At 42.6% G+C, this 14264-nt stretch overlaps 1 protein-coding gene across 1 annotated transcript; it reads right to left on the reverse strand.

Annotated features, from left to right (window-relative positions):
* Positions 1 to 5564: 5564 nt before the first annotated feature.
* LOC127304183 (Bowman-Birk type wound-induced proteinase inhibitor WIP1) lies at positions 5565 to 6207 on the reverse strand. Its single transcript, XM_051334906.2, has 2 exons — positions 6079 to 6207; positions 5565 to 5983 (listed from the first exon to the last, which is right to left on the reverse strand). Exons 1-2 carry the CDS (start codon positions 6152 to 6154, stop codon positions 5790 to 5792), a joined length of 270 nt encoding a protein of 89 aa, XP_051190866.1. The 5' UTR covers positions 6155 to 6207; the 3' UTR covers positions 5565 to 5789.
* Positions 6208 to 14264: the final 8057 nt, after the last annotated feature.

Here is a 14264-nt window from a genome sequence, read left to right on the forward strand (position 1 = left end):
ATACACCTGAGCTAGACTTTCTAGTCTTTTCTTTTGTTTTTGCCAAAATATCTTTTGCAGTTTCTCTTTTAGCTTTCCTCATTATTCAGAGAAACACTTTTACATTATTAACTTCTAGATTTGTTGGTCAAATACCAATAACCTTGAGGTTCTTACTTTAAGTTTGATCATCATATGACAAGTGTTTCAGATTTCACTATTAGTAACTTTGTAATATGATGAACAATTTCACTCATAATTTTATCCATCATATCATGACGATTTTCCGAGACCATGTATGTACATGCTAGGCTCGTAAAGTTTTAACCTTGGTATTCGCATGTGCAAATCTGGCTTGCACCCGTTCTATGCACACGTAGAATCTATCACACCCGATCATCACGTGATGCTTCGAAACGACGAGTCTTAGCAACGGTGCATACTAAGGATGATAACTTCATGGATATGCGAATATTATTAGTGCCCCAGTAGTTGGAGGATTGTGACGCCTGGCGTCTTCAACCTTCATACATTCCCATAAAACTTATGAGTTTATGTAGTCTCACCAAATTTATATTCTATCATCTTGCAATAAGGTCTTAGATATCACATATATCTCATACCTTGATTATTTCTGAAAACTAAATTTTCAGCTCCTTACTTTTCAAACAGATTTGAACTTCAAGTTTCCCGGAGACAAGATAACTTTAGGTACTAATTGAAACCATAGCTCTTTGAATCAACAATGTGAGGTTTACTAAAAGTTTGCAATAGGACTTAATCAATTCTTGATTCTTTAACAATACGGTATCAATCCGTAAAGTTTCTTGTCAGATTTTAACAGTATTTCTATCTCAATAACAAGACTAGCGCATGGTAGAAAACGGATGCCAATACTACAAAATTAATTCAAAATACTACTCAAACTATGTTTATGATAATTAGTTCATGTTTTAATCTAATTACTAATGAACTCCCACTTAATACAACATCCCTCATAGTTGTTAAGTGGTACACGATCCACATCCACTACACCAAAACCGATCATCACGTGAGATGATGTAGCTTCAATGGTGAACATCAACATGTTGATCATATCATCCATATGACTCGTGTTCAACCTTTCGGTTTCCGTTGTCCCGAGGCCATGTCTGTACATGCTAGGCTCGTCAAGCAAACCCAAGTATTCCGCGTGTGCAACATGGCTTACACCCGTTGTATGTAAACGTTGAGTCTATCACATCCGATCATCACGAGATGCTTCGAAACGACGAACTATACAACGGTGCATACGAGGGGAGAACACTTTATTATCTTGATATTAATGTGAGGGATCATCTTATAATGCTACCGTCGCGATCTAAGCAAAATAAGATGCATAAAGGATTAACATCACATGCAATTCATATGTGATATGATATGGCCCTTTTGTCTTTGCGCCTTTGATCTTCATCTCCAAAGCACGGACATGATCTCCATCATCAACGGGCATGATCTCCATCATCGTCGGCGTAGCGTCAAAGTTCATGGCGCCGTCTTCATGGTTGTTCATCTCATGTAGCAACTATTACAACTACTTTGAAATACTACTCAACATGAAATTTAAAGACAACCATAAGGCTCCTGCCGGTTGCCACAATACAATAATGATCATCTCATACATATTCATCATCACATTATGGCCATATCACATCACCAAACCCTGCAAAAATAAGTTAGACGTCTCTAATTTGGTTTGCATATTTTACGTGGTTTAGGGTTTTTGAGTAAGATCTAATCTACCTACGAACATGAACCACAACGGTGATACTAATGTTGTCAATAGAAGAGTAAATTGAATCTTCACTATAGTAGGAGAGACAGACACCCGCAAAGCCTCTTATGCAATACAAGTTGCATGTCGAACGAGGAACAAGTCTCATGAACGCGGTCATGTAAAGTTAGTCCGAGCCGCTTCATCCCACTATGCCACAAAGATGCAAAGTACTCAAACTAAAAACAACAAGAGCATCAACGCCCACAAAACCATTGTGTTCTACTCGTGCAACCATCTATGCATAGACACGGCTCTGATACCACTGTAGGGATTCGTTGCATAGAAAACAAAAAATTTCCTACCGTGAGAACGCAATCCAAGCCAAGATGCAATCTAGAAGACGGGAGCAACGAGGGGATGATCAAGACTAACCCTTGAAGATTTCCAAAGCCTATAAGAGTAGGCTCTTATTGCTGCGGTAGACGATCACTTGCCGTTTGCAAAAGCGCGTAGAAGATCTTGATCACGGTGCCACGATCGGGCAGCACCTCCGTACTCGGTCACACGTTCGGTGTTGATGACGACGTCCTTCTCCCCGTTCCAGCGGGCAGCGGAAGTAGTAGCTCCTCCTTGAATCCGGCAGCACAACGGCGTGGTGGCGGTAGCGGTGGAGATCTCCGGCGGAGCTTCGCTAAGCGTGCGGGAGAAGAGGAGGAGAGAGGGGGCGGCTAGGGTTTGGGAGAGGGGGTGGCCGGCCACCTAGGGTTGCGGCCAAGCTATGGGCTTGTGGTGGCCGGCCCCCTCCCCTATGCCCCTCATTATATAGGTGGATCCCCAAGTGTTGGACTACAAGTCTTCGAATAAGACTCCAACACAAGAACCTTCCATGTAGTAGGGAAACCTATCCAAGGTGGGAATCCCACTTGGGGTGGGATTCCCCCCTTCCATGTGAGGGAGTGGCCGGCCCCCTTTGGTGGAGTCCACCTTGGACTCCACCCTCTAGGGTTGGCCGGCCATGGGGAGGTGGAGTCCCTCCGGGACTCCTCCTTCCTTAGTGATTCCTTCCGGACTTTTGTAGAACCTTCTAGAACCTTCCATAGAATCTTCCGGATCATTTTAAATCTTATAAAATGACTTCCTATATATGAATCTTATTCTCCGGACCATTCCGGAACTCCTCGTGATGTCCGGGATCCCATCCGGGACTTCGAACAAAACTTCGAACTCCATTCCATATTCAAGTTCTACCATTTCAACATCAAACCTTAAGTGTGTCACCCTACGGTTCGTGAACTATGCGGACATGGTTGAGTACTCTCTCCAACCAATAACCAATAGCGGGATCTGGAGATCCATAATGGCTCCCACATATTCAACGATGACTTAGTGATCGAATGAACCATTCACATACGATACCAATTCCCTTTGTCACGCGATATTTTACTTGTCCGAGGTTTGATCATCGGTATCACTTTATACCTTGTTCAACCTCATCTCCTGACAAGTACTCTTTACTCGTACCGTGGTATGTGGTCTCTTATGAACTTATTCATATGCTTGCATGACATTAGACGACATTCCACCGAGAGGGCCCAGAGTATATCTATCAGTCATCGGGATGGACAAATCCCACTGTTGATCCATATGCCTCAACTCATACTTTCCGGATACTTAATCCCACCTTTATAACCACCCATTTACGCAGTGGCGTTTGATGTAATCAAAGTACCTTTCCGGTATAAGTGATTTACATGATCTCATGGTCATAAGGACTAGGTAACTATGTATCGAAAGTTTATAGCAAATAACTTAATGACGTGATCTTATGCTACGCTTAATTGGGTGTGTCCATTACATCATTCATATAATGACATAACCTTGTTATTAATAACATCCAATGTTCATGATCACGAAACCATGATCATCTATTAATCAACAAGCTAGTTATACAAGAGGCTTCACTAGGGACTCCTTGTTGTTCACATAACACGCATGTATCAATGTTTCGGTTAATACAATTATAGCATGGTATGTAAACATTATTATAAACACAAAGATATATAATAACCATTTATTATTGCCTCTTGGGCATATCTCCAACAGCATGCTCTCCGTTGCTAGTAGAGGCTCTGGTCAAGTTGATACTTGTAACTCCAAGAGGGAGTATTTATGCTCGATAGTGGGTTCATGCCTCCATTTAATCTTGGACAGTGACAGAAAGTTCTAAGGTTGTGGATGTGCTGTTGCCACTAGGGATAAAACATCAATGCTTTGTCTAAGGATATTTGTGTTGATTACATTATGCACCATACTTAATGCAATTGTCTGTTGTTTGCAACTTAATACTGGAAGGGGTGCGGATGCTAACATGAAGGTGGACTTTTTAGGCATAGATGCATGCTGGATAGCGGTCTATGTACTTTGTCGTAATGCCCAATTGAATTTCACACTACTCATCATGATATGTATGTGCATTGTTATGCCCTCTTTATTTGTCAATTGCCCAACTGTAATTTGTTCACCCAACATGCTATTTCTTATTGGGGAGACACCACTAGTGAACTATGGACCCCAGTCCATTCTTTTACATTGAATACAATCTACTGCAAACATTGTTCTTTACTGTTCTTCACAAACATCATCTTCTACACTATACATCTAATCCTTTGTTACAACAAGCCGGTGAGATTGACAACCTCACTGTTACGTTGGAGCAAAGTACTTTGATTGTGTTGTGCAGGTTCCACGTTAGCGCCGGAATCCCTGGTGTTGCGCCGCACTACACTTCGTCGCCAACAACCTTCACATGCTCCTTGACTCCTACTGGTTCGATAATCTTGGTTTCTTACTGAGGGAAAACTTGCTGCTGTACGCATCACACCTCCTCTTGGGGTTCCCAACGGATGTGTGCTTTACGCGTATCAATCCCTGGGCAGACACGGCTTCCAGCTCTCTGACGTCACCATGGGAAGCGTCGCCGCAGTGGAGAATGAGCTGAAGCACCTTTATTTCTCCCGGCGCCGCCTCCACCACCACAGCGCCGCCGGCAGACCAACTAGCCCTACTATCTACATGCCGGACACACAGATCCGCGGTTCCCCCGCTCTCCCGCCGCCGAAGCAGCATGCGGAGAGGGAGGGAACCGGCGGTCTGACCGCCAGCGAGACAAGGGAAACTTGGCTTCTCCTTTTCGCCTCTCACGAGTACCGTAGCAAGAAGAGGGGAAAAGAAAAGCAAAACGTGACCTTCGCAGGGCTCACGTGCGCGCCCTGCATGTTTGCTTGTGTAGGGCTGTAGTTCTACATACATCTTTTTTTTTCTACAGTACATGGTGAGCAGTCTGCTCTAATTCTTCCTAGTGTCTTGCAAAATAGATTAGGCCTGCTGTGAGAATTTTTGACTCTTATAGAATTTGATCCATCTTTTCCAAATAGAACAAAAGATTAATGAATTGGTGACTAGAACGACCTGCAAAGGGAACTTAGTTTGCTGGAAACTTAAAACCTCTGGACTGTTCTGGACCAAATCGATGTACCTCTTTGTAGTGGTCCGATGATAAGCGTGACAAAGCTGTTCTGAAAGGATAAAGTTCCCATGAAGAATAAATATTTGGTCGCCAGGGAATTGGTTACGGAATTCATTTGAGAATTCTATGGTTTTTATCTCATGCCTAACCCTAATTCCTTTTGGTACTCTGCCATTTCTGTGGTTTTCCCAAATAAAATGATATCGTCAATATTATTTTAGGAGTATTTTATTTTTTGCCAAATAAAATAAAACGATGGGTGCCAAACGAGCTCTTAGTATATTGGGTTCTGATAGCAGAGCATTGGGCAATGGAACATTTTGTGGTTTTAACAAGAGACGTACAGTAAACACAGGCGTTTCTTCATGGATGCACTAGGTACATGCACCAAGGGATAGCTGATCGGCAGGCAACGACCTTTATTTCTCGACAGCAACAACATCGACAGACACGAGTGTACACCATTTGCACAAGCACGACGTAGCATATCTTGATCAGTGATTCTTGCACACACGTAGCATATCTTGATCAGTGATTCTTGCACGGATGGCAGCTGCCGTCGGCAGTTCTCCCGTCGGCACACCTAAACGTCTTAACAGGGCGCACCTGCACCGCGCGGCACCACGCACAGGTCGGAGGGCACTTGTACATCACGTCGTCACAGAACATGGCCCCCGAGAAGGACCTGCAATTGTTGCAGCACTTCGGGAAGTACCCCTGGGCTACACGCGTTTGTCACATCGGTCAATCACACAAATCCAACGCTTAGGAAACAAGAAGGCAATCAGATAGTGGCATCAAGCGTTAGATAACGTACCATTCACCTCCGCTAGGATTCCCATGACCAGAACGGTCTGGAGAAGTACGATCACCATGACCGTGCTACTCTTCATCGTTGTTTCCAGACGTTTTAAGCAAAGCTACCTCCTCTGCACCTCACCTCTGCACTCGCAGAATGCTCTCTGTAGTATGCTGCTCACTTGCTCTTTATAGGGTCTAGCAACTTAATTAATGGGCAACATGGATGCTGCGTCGGGCGATCAAGACTATGGGCTGCGTGCGTGGGTTAATTAAGGGCCGGATATGAACTTTCTTGCCCCCTGACTTGGACTTGTTAGGTCATCTTCCATGCCTAGCTTATCAGCCCATGTTAGGCGCCCACGGATAATATAGTCTGGCATATGCCGCGGAGCCGCCGCCAGTCTAACCTCGGCAGCCGTTGGACAAACAATTAAAAGTGATAGTGACGGAATGATAAATCTTTCTAGGTATGGTCCTTTAGATCTTGTTTAGCCATATTATTTGTGTACTTTCTTCTTATGGTTGTCATCAGAAGGATCGTCCTCGCAATATTTGTCACGACCTTCTACGTTTTCGACATTAACGTTTCATATTCTCAGCTTTCTAGCGACGTCAAACAAGTTATTCGGTTATTTCTCCATGAAATACCGGTGCTTTGTGTTGTTAACCAATCGGGTCGTGGCATCACACCATACCTACAAATTTATTGCAAGGATACTAAACCCCAGATTATAGAGACATTGAGCAGTGAAATGCCGCGAAGAATACTTGAGCATTATGGAGATATTGAGCCAGATTGCACTGGTAGAAAAAGGGGTTTTAGTCCCGATTGATAACGGGATTTAGTCCCGGTTGCGCAACCGGAACTAATTATACGAGACTAAAGGTCCCCCCTCCCTTTAGTCGCGGTTTCTTACGAACCGCGACTAAAGGCCCATCCACGTGGGCGGCAGACGCTCGTCGGGACGGAGGATCTTTAGTCGCGGTTGGCCATGCCAACCGGGACTAAAGGTCTCCGCATGTTTAGGGTTTTTACCCCCCTAAATCTGATTTCTTTTTGTGTGTTTCATTTCTTTTATATTTTATTTTGTGTTTTATTTTAATTTCAAAGAAGTTTCAGTACACATATTCTACGCTACTATATACACGTTACACGTTGATGCATATGAATATATAATTTCAAACAAGTTTGAAATTTCAAACAAGAACAATTCAAGAGAAATATATAATATTTAGTCTCGGGTGACCATATACAAGAACAACTTCAAACAAGTTTTCATATACAATTTATCAAATTAGAAGTTCTTTGTGCTCGTAATAGTGTTCTCCTTTAGGATGGAGGACTTCCTTCATCAAAAATCCTGCCAATTCCTCTTGAATTGGTCGGAAGCGAGTTTCTGGATTAAGCTTCTTCCGCATGTCATTCCTCCACATGTTGATATTGATACGTCTCCAACGTATCGATAATTTCTTATGTTCCATGCTACTTTATTGATGATACCTACATGTTTTATACATACTTTATGTCATATTTATGCATTTTCCGGCACTAACCTATTAACAAGATGCCGAAGAGCCAGTTGCTGTTTTCTGCTGTTTTTGGTTTCAGAAATCCTAGTAAGGAAATAATCTCGGAATTGGACGAAATCAACGCCCAGGATCTTATTTTTTCACGAAGCTTCCAGAACACCGGGGGAGATACGAAGTGGGGCGACGAGGCAGCCACACACCAGGGCGGCGCGGCCCAGGCCCTGGCCGCGCCGGCCTGTGGTGTGGGCCTCTCGTGGCGCCCCTAAACCTACGTCTTCCGCCTACTTAAGCCTTCGTCGATAATAACTCCAGTACCGAGAGCCACGATACGGAAAACCTTCCAGAGACGCCGCCGCCGCCAATCCCATCTCGGGGGATTCAGGAGATCGCCTCCGGCACCCTGCCATGGTCGCCTCCGGAGTGATGTGTGAGTAGTTCACCCCTGGACTATGGGTCCATAGCAGTAGCTAGATGGCCGTCTTCTCCTAATTGTGCTATCATTGTTGGATCTTGTGAGCTGCCTAACATGATCAAGATCATCTATCTGTAATGCTACATGTTGTGTTTGTTGGGATCTGGTGAATATGGAATACTATGCTATGTTGATTATCAATCTATCTATGTGTTGTTTATGATCTTGCATGCTCTCCGTTGCTAGTAGAGGCTCTGGCCAAGTTTTTGCTTGTAACTCCAAGAGGGAGTATTTATGCTCGATAGTGGGTTCATGCCTCCATTAAATCTGGGGGAGTGACAGCAACCTCTAAGGTTGTGGATGTGCTGTTGCCAGTAGGGATAAAACATCAATGCTATGTCTAAGGATATATTTGTTGATTACATTACGCACCATACTTAATGCAATTGTCTGTTGTTTGCAACTTAATACTGCAGGGGGTTCGGATGATAACCTGAAGATGGACTTTTTAGGCATAGATGCATGCTGGATAGCGGTCTATGTACTTTGTCGTAATGCCCAATTAAATCTCATAATACCCATCATAACATGTATGTGCATGGTCATGCCCTCTTTATTTGTAAATTGCCCAACTGTAATTTGTTCACCCAACATGCTTATTCTTATCGGAGAGACACCACTAGTGAACTGTGGACCCCGGTCCATTCTATTACATCGAATACAATCAACTGCAATACTCGTTCTACTGTTTTCTGCAAACAATCATCATCCACAATATACATCTAATCCTTTGTTACAGCAAGCCGGTGAGATTGACAACCTCACTGTTACGTTGGGACAAAGTATTTTGGTTGTGTTGTGCAGGTTCCACGTTGGCGCCGGAATCCCTGGTGTTGCGCCGCACTACACTTCGCCGCCATCAACCTTCAACGTGCTTCTTGGCTCCTACTGGTTCGATAAACCTTGGTTTCTTACTGAGGGAAAATTTGCCGCTGTACGCATCACACCTTCCTCTTGGGGTTCCCAACGAACGCGTGATGTACGCGTATCAAGACTGTTTTCTGGCGCCGTTGCCGGGGAGATCAAGACACGCTGCAAGGGGAGTCTCCACCTCCAATCTCTTTACTTTGTTTTTGCCTTGCTTTATTTTATTTACTACTTTGTTTGCTGCATTATATCAAAACACAAAAAAAAATAGTTGCTAGCTTTACTTTATTTGCTATCTTGTTTGCCATATTAAAAACACACAAAAAATTAGTTACTTGCATTTACTTTATCTAGTTTGCTTTATTTACTATTGCTAAAAATGAGTAATCCTGAAGTTGAAGTTCGTTCGTTTAAGCAACAGGGGGGAGAATGTTTAAAAGATGCTTGGTATAGAATTAGTGATGCTCATAATAGGTGCACTAAGAAACACTCCACCACTATCTTACTTAGGAATTTTTATGTTGGTATCTCTAGCTGGAATAGATATGTTCTTGATTGTCTTGCGGGGGGTAATTTCCTAGGCACTCCCGCTTTAGAAGCTAGTTGCATAATTGAGAGTCTATTTGGAATACCACCTATTAATGAAGCTAAAACTGAAATCTCTTTCGAAGATGTCATGAAAAAGTTAGAAACCATAGAGCAAAATCTTCCAAGTATTGAGACTAAGTTGGGAGAATTACTTAACAGCACTGATAAACTTCACAAATCTCTAGGTGGAATTAATGAGAGAATCGCCATCCTAGAAGCTTGTGCTACTCATGATAATCAAACCCAAAGGATTAGTGAACTTGAAGAAGCTATGGGAACCTTAGGTTCAACTTTTTCGTCTATTAAGTTTAGAGAGAAAGCTTATGTGGGTAAGGAGCAAAAGTTCATGTATGTCTCTAAGGTGCCTAAACCAAAGAACTATTATAGGCCTAAAATTGATAAAGCTCTTAATACCACTATAGAAAAAGGAGCATCTAAGATACCTAATGGGATAAATTGTGAAAATGATGCCAATGTTTCATCTCTTGATAACACTTGATACACACTTTCTGCGCCTAGCTGAAAGGTGTTAAAGAAAAGCGCTTATGGGAGACAACCCATGATTTTACTACTGCACTTTTGTTTTATATTTGAGTCTTGGAAGTTGTTACTACTGTAGCAACCTCTCCTTATCTTAGTTTTTTTGCATTGTTGTGCCAAGTAAAGTCTTTGATAGTAAGGTTCATACTAGATTTGGATTACTGCGCAGAAACAGATTTCTTGCTGTCACGAATCTGGGCAGAATTCTCTGTAGGTAAATCAGAAAATTCTGATAATTTACGTGAGTGATCCTCAGATATTTATGCAACTTTCATTCAATTTGAGCATTTTCATTTGAGCAAGTCTGGTGCCTCTTAGAAATTCATCTTTACGAACTGTTCTGTTTTGATAGATTCTGCCTTTTATTTCGCATTGCCTGTTTTGCTATGCTTGATGGATTTCTTTATTCCATTAACTTTCAGTAGCTTTGTGCAATGTTCAGAAGTCTTAAGAATGATTATGTCACCTCTGAACATGTGAATTTTGATTATGCACTAACCCTCTAATGAGTTGTTTTGAGTTTGGTGTGGAGGAAGTTTTCAAGGATCAAGAGAGGAGGATGATACAATATGATCAAGGAGATTGAAAGCTCTAAGCTTGGGGATGCCCCGGTGGTTCACCCCTGCATATTTCAAGAAGACTCAAGCGTCTAAGCTTGGGGATGCCCAAGGCATCCCCTTCTTCATCGACAACATTATCAGGTTCCTCTAGTGAAATTATATTTTTATTCCATCACATCTTATGTACTTTGCTTGGAGCGTCTGTATGCTTTTGTTTTTGTTTTGTTTGAATAAAGTTGGATCCTACCATTCATTGTGTGGGAGAGATACACGCTCCGCTGTTGCATATGGACAAATATGTCCTTAGGCTTTACTCATAATATTCATGGCGAAGGTTGAATCTGCTTCGTTAATTGTTATATGGTTGAAAACGGGAAATGCTACATGTAGTAATTGGTAAAATGTCTTGAATAATGTGATACTTGGCAATTGTTGTGCTCATGTTTAAGCTCTTGCATCATATACTTTGCACCTATTAATGAAGAAATACATAGAGCTTGCTAAAATTTGGTTTGCATAATTGGTCTCTCTAAGGTCTAGACAATTTCTAGTAAGGGTCGAACAACAAGGAAGACGGTGTAGAGTCTTATAATGCTTACAATATGTCTTTTATGTGAGTTTTGCTGTACCGTTTCATACTTGTGTTTGTTTCAAATAACCTTGCTAGCCTAAACCTTGTATCGAGAGGGAATACTTCTCATGCATCCAAAATCCTTGAGCCAAACACTATGCCACTTGTGTCCACCATACCTACCTAGTACATGGTATTTCTCCGCCATTCCAAAGTAAATTGCTTGAGTGCTACCTTTAAATTTCCATTCTTCGCCTTTGCAATATATAGCTCATGGGACAAATAGCCTAAAAACTATTGTGGTATTGAATATGTACTTATGCACTTTATCTCTTATTAAGTTGCTTGTTGAGCGATAACCATGTTCCTGGGGACGCCATCAACACTTTGTTGAATATCATGTGAGTTGCTATGCATGTTCGTCTTGTCTGAAGTAAGGGCGATTTACCATGAGTTGAATGGTTTGAGCATGCATATTGTTAGAGAAGAACATTGGGCCGCTAACTAAAGCCATGACCCATGGTGGAAGTTTCAGTTTTGGACAAATATCCTCAATCTCATATGAGAATATTAATTGTTGCTAAATGCTTATGCATTAAAGAGGAGTCCATTATCTATTGTCTATGTTGTCCCGGTATGGATGTCTAAGTTGAGAATAATCAAAAGCGAGAAATCCAATGCGAGCTTTCTCCTTAGACCTTTGTACAGGCGGCATAGAGGTACCCCTTTGTAACACTTGGTTAAAACATATGTATTGCGATGATAATCCAGGTAATCCTAGCTAATTAGGACAAGGTGCGGGCACTATTGGTATACTATGCATGAGGCTTTCAACTTGTAGGATATAATTTACATGATACATATGCTTTATTACTACCGTTGACAAAATTGTTTCTTGTTTTCAAAATCAAAGCTCTAGCACAAACATAGCAATACATGCTTCCCTCTGTGAAGGGCCTTTCTTCTACTTTTATGTTGAGTCAGTTCACCTATTTCTCTCCATCTCAAGAAGCAAACACTTTTGTGAACCGTGCATTGATTCCTACATACTTGCATATTGCACTTATTATATTACTTTATGTTTACAATATCCATGAGATATACATGTTATAAGTTGAAAGCAACCGCTGAAACTTAATCTTCCTTTGTGTTGCTTCAATACCTTTACTTTGAATTTATTGCTTTATGAGTTAACTCTTATGCAAGACTTATTGATGCTTGTCTTGAAAGTACTATTCACGAAAAGTCTTTGCTATATGATTCAATTGTTTACTCATTGCATTAACATTGCTTCGAATCGCTGCATTCATTACATGTGCTTACAATAGTATTGATCAAGATTATGATGGCATGTCACTTCAGAAATTATCTTTGTTATCGTTTACCTACTCGGGACGAGTAGGAACTAAGCTTGTGGATATTGATACGTCTCCAACGTATCGATAATTTCTTATGTTCCATGCTACTTTATTGATGATACCTACATGTTTTATACATACTTTATGTCATATTTATGCATTTTCCGGCACTAACCTATTAACAAGATGCCGAAGAGCCAGTTGTTTTATGCTGTTTTTGGTTTCAGAAATCCTAGTAAGGAAATATTCTCGGAATTGGATGAAATCAACGCCCAGGATCTTATTTTTCCACGAAGCTTCCAGAACACCGGGGGAGATACGAAGTGGGGCGACGAGGCAGCCACACACCAGGGCGGCGCGGCCCAGGCCCTGGCCGCGCCGGCCTGTGGTGTGGGCCTCTCGTGGCGCCCCTAAACCTACCTCTTCCGCCTACTTAAGCCTTCGTCGATAATAACTCCAGTACCGAGAGCCCCTGGTGAACGACGTTTAGGTGGGATACCCGTTCGAGATGGTGGGGCCGTATTAGTCGCGTATAATTATACTCCACGTCATTTTCCACATAGATGATCGGATGCCACGTAGATATTGTACGTATCTTTGGTGATAACTGTTTCCGCCGGCCCCACGGCATTAGAATCGGAGTTGGACCCGAAAATTACGTCGATCAGGTGGAGTTGATGCCGGCGATAGGCGGTGGTTACGGGGTAAATATTTGAATCCTTGCATGTGCGCCATTGCTGGTTCTCCTTAGGGTTTGGAAGGTTCTATCGGGAGGGAGACGGCAGGGACGACGCCGTTGGGACTGCAAGGCGTAGCGCACGACGACGAGGAGGCTGGGCAAGGTCGGACGTGGAGGCGGGAGGCGGATCCGGCGACGAGGAGTCTGGGGCAAGGTCGGACGTGGAGGCGGGAGGCGGATCCGGCGACGAGGAGGCTGGGCAAGGTCGACGGATGACAAGGTATTAACTTGTCAATGCCTACGGATTGTAGACTAGGGTTTAGTTGGAAGTAGAGGGCAAGTAGATCTCGAAGGTTTCAGCCGAAAAGTACTCGACGATTATGAAACTAGGGTTTGTAAACAATGATTCGATGATTTCTGCGTCCCTCGACTCCCCCTTATATAGGAGGCGGAGCCGAGGGATTCGTGCCGTACAAGTTACAGAGTCCGGGAAGGTTTCTAACTCATCCCGTAAGATTACAAATAACACTTCCTATTACAACTCTAGTCTTCCTTAATAATATCTTGGGCTCCCGAATCTTCTTATTCTTCGGGTAATGGGCCTTCAGTAAACCCCGGGTACTATCTTCGGCAGGCCCATTTGGGATGCCTATGTCAGTAGCCCCCGAGATTTTGCTTGAATCGCAGAGTTAAGGAAAATCTCCACTGTTTATTTTTATTTGACAACTTCAACTTTTCTATATTTCTCCTCATAAACTTCTATATTGCACAGGGATAACGGTAGTTGGGGCTAGTTCATCTGACGGATCAGGTACTAGTTAACTGATCTAGTGGCAATCCGCAAAAACCTACTTCAAGACCACGTCCCTGGACATGATCTCGGGATACTGGTGCAAACTTTGACAGGTGCCGCTTAAGGTCTTACCATTCTGTCGAGTCCCAGTAAAATTTATCGGGTACCTAACGCGTCCGTTAGGATTTTTCTTCGTATCTGTTGATACGGATAAAAGTAGCAGAGCGCAGTCTTCGGCGATGCC

The sequence above is a fragment of the Lolium perenne genome, chromosome 1 (genome assembly GCF_019359855.2).
Source record: "Lolium perenne isolate Kyuss_39 chromosome 1, Kyuss_2.0, whole genome shotgun sequence".
Taxonomy (NCBI): domain Eukaryota; kingdom Viridiplantae; phylum Streptophyta; class Magnoliopsida; order Poales; family Poaceae; genus Lolium; species Lolium perenne.